The sequence below is a fragment of the Herpailurus yagouaroundi genome, unplaced genomic scaffold (assembly GCF_014898765.1).
Source record: "Herpailurus yagouaroundi ecotype Mexico unplaced genomic scaffold, PumYag 196, whole genome shotgun sequence".
Taxonomy (NCBI): domain Eukaryota; kingdom Metazoa; phylum Chordata; class Mammalia; order Carnivora; family Felidae; genus Herpailurus; species Herpailurus yagouaroundi.
This window is the reverse complement of record NW_024412427.1, coordinates 12,983,033-12,992,995: the sequence shown is the minus strand read 5'-3', so window position 1 is coordinate 12,992,995 and position 9,963 is coordinate 12,983,033. Positions and strand designations below refer to the sequence as shown.

The 9,963-nt window shown below is 61.4% G+C and overlaps 1 protein-coding gene and 1 long non-coding RNA gene across 6 annotated transcripts in view; one reads left to right on the top strand and one right to left on the bottom strand.

The window, feature by feature from the left end:
- Positions 1-8,358, top strand: part of LOC121012323 (uncharacterized) — a 16,369-nt gene extending 8,011 nt beyond the window's left edge. Inside the window, exons 2-3 of one of the 2 annotated variants that reach the window (XR_005782050.1) lie at positions 7,078-7,291; positions 7,752-8,358. This is a non-coding gene — a long non-coding RNA (uncharacterized LOC121012323). Of the gene's footprint in view, positions 1-6,893; positions 7,292-7,751 lie in introns of those variants that run through there. The other variant, XR_005782049.1, reaches the window with a different exon arrangement.
- The window catches only part of NOL4L (nucleolar protein 4 like), an 80,979-nt gene that overhangs the window by 6,342 nt on the left and 64,674 nt on the right, over positions 1-9,963 (bottom strand). For all 4 annotated transcript variants that reach the window (XM_040447359.1, XM_040447362.1, XM_040447363.1 and 1 more), the window contains 5 exons: positions 6,089-6,366; positions 3,881-4,066; positions 3,608-3,799; positions 3,205-3,327; positions 2,699-2,900 (listed from right to left, as the gene is read on the bottom strand). In XM_040447359.1, coding sequence (XP_040303293.1) covers positions 2,699-2,900; positions 3,205-3,327; positions 3,608-3,799; positions 3,881-4,066; positions 6,089-6,366 — 981 coding nt within the window. The remainder of the gene's footprint in view (positions 1-2,698; positions 2,901-3,204; positions 3,328-3,607; positions 3,800-3,880; positions 4,067-6,088; positions 6,367-9,963) is intronic.

The window sequence follows — 9,963 nt, the reverse complement described above, 5'->3', positions numbered from 1 at the left end:
CCCCCCCCCCCCCCCCCCCGCCCCCCCCCCCCCCCCCCCGGGGGGGGTGGGCACCTGTCCCACGGGCTGCTTCCTCTTTGACCGGAGCACGTGGACATCAAGAAGCAGGTCCTTGGAACTGGCTTGCTAAGGACCGTCCTTGGAATTGAGAGTCAAGGGAGCAGCTAAGTCTGTTCAAATGAAATGCAGGAGGAAGAAGCAGGGCTGTGACTTGCTGGAAACAGCAGCCAAGCAGGTGGTGGCCTCCCCTGTTGTTGGCCAGAGGGCTGCAGGGGACAGGTAGGGGGCAGGGGTGCCTCCGCAGACTCCTGGAAGCTGCAGGGCTGCCTCCGGGCTAGGGGAGGGTTGGTTTCCCCTGGAGCGGCTCCCAGTCTCTCTCAGACAATGAAGGCGAGAGCCGCCTGCCACAGTTGGTGTGACCAGGCCCTGGGGTTCCTCTCTCTCCCCTTGCCGAGCCTTGTCCTCTTGTTTCTCTTGGACAGTAGCTAGAGCCCAGAGAGGAGAATGTCCCTATTTCCTGCAGCCAGTCTGCTCTGGAGCCATCCTCCCGCAGGCGCTAGTGCTGACAGGTGTGGTTGCTGGAGGGGCAGGAGTGGGCATGAGATGCCCAGCACCCCAGGAGAGGGGGCCAAGGGATGTTATCTAAGTTCATTTGCATCTCCCAGTGACAACCTGATGAGCAACGTGTGGAGTTCCGAGCGGCTAACACATCGCCCTGCCAAGGCACCGGTCTGACTGAAGGGTCCCTTGCAGGGCTGGCTGCTGCCGGGGAGGGCGGGAGGGCTGGGGCAGCTGCTTGTGGACAGCTGCTGGACTCCAACCCAGTGCTTGCAGGGCATGTGCTGCCCCAGGCCGGGAGGTAAACGAGCAGAGCTCTGCTACAGTGACCTCGCCACCCACCTCTAAGGAAGGAGGGTGCATACGGAAGGGAACGGAGGCCCCGGGAAGCACAAAGGGCAGAGCCAGTTGCCTCCCTCAAAGGAAGATCTGGCTGCTGCTGGAGCTTCTCTGGCAGGTGTGAATAGGGCGCAGAGGGGAGCAGGCCCAGCGCCCTCCCTGGCAGCTGCAGCCCGGAGACGGGTCACGCTGCATGGACCAGGTCGGGGCTTGTCACCATTGTCTGCTGCCTGGAAAGGACTGGGCCTCACGCTCCTCATGTATATCTAGGGGGTCCTAACTTCTCTGCCCTGGGGCCTGTCTTCAGATACTCTAATAGGGTCCCTGCTCAGAGGTCAGATGGCTCTTCTTCCTGGAAGAAAAGCCACCCTTCTGGGACAGTGGTCCCACCTCTCACTGGGGCTGGCCACTCCGGCTTCAGCTTCAGGGATTAAGGCCAGGCAGCCTCTTATTTTAGGTTAAGAGGCATTAGGAAGGGATGAGAAGTTAAGCCCAGGCAGGAATCTTCCGGGGACCTGCACACACTTCCTGGTGGTGGGGGGCAAGGTGAGCGGAGGGGGCTTGGGCTTCCTGCCGTGGGTATGGGCCAGCCCCTCCCTTGCTGCCGGGGGAACGTTGAGGGGTCTCCTGAAGCCAAGGACAAGGGCTTGAGAGCAACTCTCAGGCATGTTCAGCCAAGACCTAGAACCAAAGTTCCCTGGCCTATGGGCAATACTTTCCTCCAACCTACTCCTCAAGCAACTTGGGGTCACCCTCAGTTCTTCTCCCCCCTCTGGCTTTGAAGGACCCTCACTGCACACAGCCGCTGCCTCCTGCCCTTCTGATTCAGATCTCACCACGAAGACAGAGCAGAGTTCACAGCCCTGCTTTGCTTAAAACCTATCAGTGGCTTCCACCGCATACACAACCAATTCCAAGCACCCAGCCCTGAGGTCACCGCCCCCCCAACCTACTCCCCTCTCGTTCCCCGAGGCCGCCAGGCTGCTCTCCACCAGCCGAGTCTGCTCTTCCCCTGCTGCTCCCACCCCGGCTTCAAGTGGGGCCCAGCGTGAATGGGCCTCAGGTCCCCACGCTAGTTCCCACTCAGGGTTATGCTTAACTCCACAGGGAGGTCTGCATCTTCTCAGGGACCGTTTCTCCGATACTGGGCTATGTCCTGTCTGCATCAGAGGCCCCTGGGAAGTACTGCAGGGGCACCAAGGGAATCACCAGCTTAAGGGGTTGGAGTTGGGGGAACAGACAGTTAACTGTCACCCCAGGTGACCTAGATGGGGCTCCTAGATGGGGCAAGGGCTAAGGCCTGGGGAAGGCGAGGACCTGCCCAGAGCCACTAGACAGGCCCCCCGCAGGCCACAGCTGCTGAACTGGGCCGTGCCCGGGCCTGATGCTGGCTCTGCTACCAACTCCGAGTAACCTGGGCCAGTGGCCACCTCGCCAAGCTCTGGTCACTGGGGGTAAAGCAGGTGTGTGGAGAGGATTCAACCCAGAGCAGGACCTTGGCTGCAACTCAGTGCTTGCAATGGCCTGCGAGGAGCCGGAGCTGGGAGAGGCCCAGCAGCGCATCCAGTCGAGCGCTGGGGCAGCCTCCTCGGAGGCGAGAAAGGACTGGTATGCTCTGTTTTAACCAGGTGAGGTTTCCTCACCGTCCAACCTGAGGACTGGCCAAGACTGTGAAATGGGGCGGGTGTCTGTGCCACGCAGCCTCTGCCTCCCCACCTGCCCTGCCCCCTTCTCCAGGCTGCGATACACACAGACCTGGGTTCTGGTCAGGGAGCCAGAGAGCCCGGGTCCCCCCACTCACCGTTACTGTGATTTCCTGTTTGGAGGGAGGCGGGGGGCTGCAGGTTGCTGCCCAAGGCCCCGTAACCGCGGTAACTGTAGTTGAGGCCGCCGTTGACATACACGGGGTCCTGGGAGTAGGAGGAGGCTGGCAGTGAGTAGGTGGAGTGGGTGATGGCTGCAGAGTCCCGGGAGTGCTGCTTGTCCAGGGCAATGGGCTCATCCTGCAGAGTGGGAACCGAAGGGTGCTTTGAGCTACGGGCCTCTGCTCATCTCTCTGGGGGGCAGATTCGATCCGTTCCTGCCTGGCCCAAAAACCCTCTCAGAGGCCGGGCTCCCGAGGTCTGTGAGGCCTGTGTGACCAGGCCCTCTGACTTTCCCCATCTGCCCCACTGCAGCTCCGTCTGAGTCCCAGGACGGCCTTTCCCTCTCTCCCTGTCCCCAGCTGTCTCCAGCATGACTGACGGTCACCCTCTCACCCCTGCCACGCCAGGAACAACGCCCGGGCAGCTGTGGGTAAGCAGGTACCTGGGAGGACTGGTAGATCTCCAGGCGCATCCTTTTGGCTGCTTTTCTCGTCTCGCTCTCGCAGGCTGCCGCCAGGATGTTTTCTGCCATGGCCGAGGTCAGGTGGGGAGGTGTGGGTCTCGTCTGCAGGCAGAACGGGGATGGGGCCGGTGCTGGGGCTTACCGAGACCCTGCCCTGGAGGTGGCTGGGACAGGGCTGCTGTGTGCGCCCCAGGACCGTGATCTATGGAACCGCGTAATCTTTCTGGGCCTCAGCTTCCCTCCTCTGAGAATCAGGGATCGTGGTTCCTGCTCCCAGGGGCATTGGGAGGGTCAAGGGGAAGTGTCTGGCCAGGGGGGCCACCCAGGAGTCCCCAGGGGGGTGGCGCAGAGGGAGCAGGTGGACCGGGGACGAGGGGCTCACCATCTCCATGCCGTTCTTCTTCATGCGCCGGCAGGACTTGAGGTATGTGCGGATGCGCTTGCGGGCCCGCTCCTGGAACTCGGGAAACTGCCGGCTGCAGGACTCAATGATGGCCTGGATCTTCTCCTTGGGCTGCTTGGAGATGGGCACCATGCGGTCCAGGTTCTCGTCCACAAAGAGACGCACAAACATCTGTGGGAGACACCGGCTGTAGGAAGGGCCGCCGCGGCTGTGACCCCGGCCCCCACCCCGCCCATCCCTCACGGCGCTCACATTGAAGGCCTTGAGGCGCTCAGGGTCCATGCCCTCAGAGTCGTTCATCTTATCGTTGTCCTCGTGGTCATCGTGGTCGTCATCGTCGTCGTCCGCCGTGGGGGCCCGGCCCACCGTCAGGTCCTCAGGGCAGCCACTGACCTCGGTCTTGATGGAATCGTAGCTCCCGGAGCTGTAAGGGGGCGACTGAGAGAGGGCAGGGGCCGGAGGGTCAGACCAGGCCCGCTCGTGGTCTCTGACAGCCACAGAGAGCTCGGGCACTGGGATGGTGAGCGCACCTAACCGCCACGCTAGCCACAGTTTCGAGGTCCTGTGTCACTTCCCCTCTCCACTCCCTTCCTCCGCGAATGGAGATGCCCAGGGGCAGCAGCAGGCAGGGCAGCAGAGGTCTGGGCCCGTGTGAGTGAGTGCTCTACTTGGCGGCAGCGCCCACAGCACGACCCGCCGCGTCGTGTGAGGGACGGGCACTCGTGGGAAGGGTTCCCAGCCTCTTCTCTTCTGCCAAGACTGGCTCTGGTTTTGGGGTTTTCCTCCCCGATCCCCAAGGAGCCGCAGCCCGAGCCGGCAACCGAGCTGTCACACAGGCAGCGAGTAAGCGCCGTCTGTCAGGGAGGAGGAACAGACGGGCTGGGAGAGGGAACCAGCCAAGGCGACAGGTCCATCAGGCAAAGCGCATTCCCGAAACTCCTGGGCTGGGGTTCCCCTGTCTGCTGCCACTCCTGGGGAGACACCGTGAGCCCCAACATGGGGAGGGTGTGTGTGCAGAAAGGGGGAGTGGGAACCAGGCCCAGCTCCCCAGGCAGTCACCGTGTCGTTCAGCAGGGGAGGGACCCAGCTGCCTACTCCCACCCCATGAACACCTCAGAGAATAAGCCTCTTTTTGCGGGGATCACAGCTCTCGCTGAAGAACAAACGGATAAAGATGGACACTGACCGGCGCCCGGTCCTGCATCGGCTGTGGCCACCAGGACTCTGTGTGACCATCCCACGGGAGATGTGACCCACCTCCCAGGGTCCCCGGCCTGGTGCCCAACTCTTGATCCACACACAGACTTTAACGGGCAGAGACACCTAGGTCCTCCGGCCGGGTCACGACAGACTCGCAGTGGAGAGTCGAAAGACCTTCCAGGCCCTGGGCCAGTCCCATTCCCAAGCTGCTCCTCGGCCAAGTCCTCTGGCAGGGCCCGGGGAGACAGAAACCACGAGACACAAGCTGCTGGTGGCACGGGTGCTCCCATCTCACTTCCTTGGCCCACACACGTGGCCTGAGCTCACGGCGGCAAACTCCCCCTCCGCAGCTCTTTGCTCAGTGCAGGTGGCAGCTATGTCTGACCTCCGTGGCCTGAGCTCAGGCACACAGTGACAACCAAACACCCGCTCATCTGTACAGAACCTTCCCGTGAGACAGGCCATCAGAGGCAAGCACTGGCACCTGCCCTACGCCCTCTGCAGAAGAGAAAGGCCCAGGGAGGGGAGGGAAGCTGTGTAGGGGTACCCAGCTGGAGCGGAGGGGCGTAGGGCTCTGATGAGTCACCTCTGGCCCTCCGGCCCCGGCAGGAGAAAACGCTCCTACACAGAGAGAGTTCAAGTGCCCAGTGACGCACCGCACCACTGCAGGAGACCCCCGTGGCCCAGAGGCAGCAGGCGCAAGCGGAGGGGGGTGGGGCAGAAAGCAGGAGGGAGTTCCCGGTGGTGGGGGCACCTGTACTGGCCAGCCTTCCCTGGTGGCCACCCCCGCCTCCCATCAGCGTGGCCTACTGAGTTTCAAACATTCACATCCCTGGGGCTTCAGAGGCCTCATACTTTTTCCGCACCATCTGTAAAATGGGGACAGGCGTGCAGAGTAGCCGAGAAAGGTGGGGACTTGGTGCCGAAAGCGGCCACTTGCTGCTGTAATTTGCAGCAGACTCTGTGCTGGGGGTTGAGGGAAATAGGCCACACGTCACCCGCTACCTTCATTAAGGTGGGGCCCACCCCTCTTTACAGGTGGTGACACAGGCTCAGAGGAAGGAAGGCCTTGCTTGAGGTCACACACTGTGTGATTTCTTATTCCAGAGCCTTCCCAGGAAAATGACAGCAGCCACAGCCTCCTCCCTGACTTGGTGTCACAACTCTGGGGACACACAATGTCATTTCAGCTTCGTGCAGCCCTGACGTGTACAGGAAGCAGGGGGCTCACATCTCAGGCGGGCCCACAGCCCCACACACCTCAGGGGTGGTCTTCACCCCGTACTTGACGCGGCTCCGCAGTCCATCGGTGCCACAGCCGTCCGAGGGGTAGGATGGTGTGCCGAGTGCTGCGCCCGGCGGGAGCTTGTCACACAGGTTGATGGGCTGATCTTCGGAGGTGGCGGTGAAGTCCATGGGGGCCACGGCGCCGTTGCCATTCATCTCGGGGAAGGCGGGGTCGCCCTGCGTGCTGCTGGACGTGGATGGGTTCAGGGTGGAGGAGCCATTGCCGCTGCCACTCTCAGAGGAGGAGTCATCTGGAACAAGAGGCCTGGGTGTGAGGCTCCACCTCAGCCCCTCCTGCCCCCTAATGCGCCCTGGGGGATCGTGGCCACGGCAGCCACAGGGAATACTTGCCCCGTCTTGTCCTCACAGGCGTCTCCAGGCAAGAGGTGAGCCCTGCTGTCGAAGAGGCTAGCTGTGCCCCTGCCCGATGGAGGGGCAGGGCCCCTCTGCCTGAAGCAGGCCATCAGGAGTGGAGCGCCCGTAGTGATCTCCTGCACTCCACACCCGTGACACCACATCCAGGCTCAAGGGAGGCCCAGCCTCAAGGGCCTGGGACTGAGTGGCTGCAGCCTCAGGTCTGACCAGCCTGCTGCACGCCAGAGATGCTTGGACACCCAGAGCTGGCTTGGGGCCTGACCGGCATCCCCCTCTTCCTCTAACTCGCCACTGCCCTGCCCCTGCACACCCTCTCCCCACAGTGGGCTCTCAGCTTCCTTCATCTGCCCAAGGAAAAAGGGATAATGCCTCCATTGTGACCGGGGGGGGGGGCGGGCCCCAGTTACCCACTCTTCCTACATGTGGGCCCTGCCTAGTCCTGGCAGCTTACACACAGACAGTGCCCCCCGCTCCCCCCCAGAGCTGCCTTCTGTGCAAGGTCAGGTGGCCTTGGACATCCTGAGCCAGGGCTGCAGGCTCAGGGGGCTGCATTCCTGGGATCTCAATAGGCTCTCTCTGCTTTCCAGAGGTGACAACCCAACAAAGCTCTGCCGAGGGCGCCCCCTGCTGCGGAGAGCACAATATTGCCTGGGGGACCTGGAAGGACAAACTTCCAACTGAGCGGCTAGACATTTTCAGATAAAATTCCAGGCCCCTCTCCCCAATCCAGGCCCAGCCTCCTGCTTGATCAACTGAGACGGCGGAGGCCAAAGCAGGTTGAGCTCCCGGGGTCACGGCCAGGTGAGTACCGAGCTGTTCCCGGTGGCGCCCAGGTGCCCCCGGGGCTCGGCACCAGGACCCAGAGCTGGTGGGGGAGGGGGGAACCACAGTGAGCCTAGACCGCATCCCAGGCCACCCCTTTCCCCAGGCCAGGGTCGCGCAAGACCCCACCCCCACCCTCCCAGCCAGCAGATTATGAAGATTTAGTCCCCGGGGCTGGGCATTGGGCACGCGCACCGCCAGAGCGTCCCCATGGCGACCGAGAGGCTCTAGCGCCCCAACCAATCGCTGGCCTCCCGGCTGCCCGGGGGCGGGGCCGGGCTGCCCATCAAGCAGCCGAGCCCGGGGCAGAGGGGGATGGGATAAGGCCGTGGTGAAGTGGCACCCCTCCCCCCCTGGCTGCCGCAGGTCCCCTGGGCCAGGCTGCCCCTCCTTCTCCTCTTCCTCCGGGCAGCTCACTGCTCCCTTCATCCTCCTGCAGGTCAGCTCCAGGCTCTGCTCAAAGCCGCCCCACAGCTCCCTGCTTGCTGAACGACACCCCAGAGTCCCTGGACCTTCGTCCTTGCAACCTCCAGGACCTCACCACGCGTCCGCTGCCCCCCTCCTCCTCCATCACAGATGAGCCTGGTTTTCCTCCAGAAGGATCTCCAGCGACCAGCGCAGATGTTGGCGGAATGAACAAATTGCCCGGCAGTATTTACTGAGCACCTACTGCATGCCCGCACACTCCCAGGCCGAGAAACAAAGTAACAATGACAACCAAGGTGCCAGCCCTCCTGGAGGGACAGATGCTCATTACCAAACCACAGGAAAGTGGCTGCCCTCCCTCCCTTCATCACACCCACCTCCACCCCACCCCTTTCCAGCACCAGCCTATTCTTGTTCCATAACCTTCCTGCTCTCCAAAGACCCCTGAAGACTATCCTCCAGACTCCCGCTGGGTGTGTTCTTAGTCCCCTGACTTCTGGAGTCCAGACCCCACCCTCCTGGCCACCTCGGGACCTCACATCTCCAGGCCTTTGCTTGGGCTCAGGCTCTGCTGTCTGCCTGCCATGTTGCTTCTAACTCAGAAAATTTCAGTCTACCTTCGAGGCCTGGCTCAATGCTTCCTCCTCAGGGCAGGCCTCCTCTTCCACTGTCCCTGGGAAGGAGTTACAGCCCAATGTCTGTCCTTCCTGGGGATACTTTGTGCCTCCTTTGCCTGGCCCAGGGTGAATTCTGACGGCTGCCTAGAAGCCCCCACATATGCAGGAGCCTCTTCTGGAGCTGAGGAGCTGGAAGGCAGGGATGGGCCCCTATACTGACTGATCACGTGAACCCCTGTTTGCTCTGGCAGGTGCCCATTCTTAGCCCACCTTATAGGTGAGACTTCACACCCTGGCATCATTCCTAATAGGCCAGCTGCTTGACCTTGGAGGGCTTTGGCTTCCTCTTCTGGAAGGAGGGGTTGCTAGGAAGGCACCATGCTCTGCACACAGTGAGCCAACCGTCCCAATGCAGGGGTGTCAGGCCCACGGCCTCCTGCGGTGCCACACCCCTGGCACAGGCCCACGGGTGGCACCCCAACCACCTGCCTCTCTGACTAGGTTTCGTCGTGGGAGGACGGACCTGCCTTGCCCTACACCTATGGTGGAAGGGGGAAAGGAGATGCATGCCTACTCCCAGCCTCCCACAGCTCAGGAGCCCAGGGTGGCCCCAGGGCTGTGCGTCCTTGCTGCTCGGCCAGACAGCCACAGGCACTGGCTCCGACCGCGACACAGCACCCTCTTCCCAGTACTCCGAGGCTGCTCTCTTCCAGTAAGGGAAGTGGCTGCGCAGGTGGGACCAGGAGGTGCCAGGAGTCCAGACCAGGCATCCTGAGTTTTTAGAAGAAACCGGAAATCTGCACCATTATGTAAATATCCAGAATTTAAAATGTTAATGACTGACTTACATTGTTTCCATTTTGAAAGACCTTGCCAAACCAAATGTGGTCTATCCATGCAATGGAATATTGTTCAGCCCTAAAGAGGAATGAAATACTGTCACACGCTACAACATGGATGAACTCCGAGAGCATTATGCTGAGTGAAAGAAGCCAGACACAACGGGACAAATACTGAATGAGTCCCCTTCCACCCAGTGTGTGGATTAGACACATGCATAGAGACAGAAAACGTATCAGGGCCTGGAGGAGGCGGGATAGGATGCTGCTGCTTAATGGATATAGTTTGGGGTGAGGAAAACTATATTTTGGAAATAACGGTGCTGGTTGCACACCACTGTCAATGTCCTTAATGCCGCTGAATTGTACGCTTAAAAATGGTTAAAACGTAACATAAGATATTTATGTTATACATATTTCACCACAAAAGTCCCCCCAAAACCAAAAGAACCCCAAAACCTTGAGCAGGCCAGCGGGCCCCAGTTCACAAGCTCTGTTCCCACCTCCTCCCGCCACAGGCCAAGGCCCTCCCACCTCCGCACCTCGCCCGGGGGCAGGGAAAGCCAGCCACACACACAGCCCACCTCGAGCGTGTGCTCCCCCGTCATCCTGCCGGGGCCACCCTCAACCCGCGTGCCGACCACCCGCAGCGCCACCCGCTCACGGACTGCCTCCCACTTGGGTCCGTTTTTTGCCAACTGGAGAGGTCGTGGGTTTTAGGCAGAATGCAGAGGGGCCGTGTCACCTTGAAGATGCCACTTTACCTCCT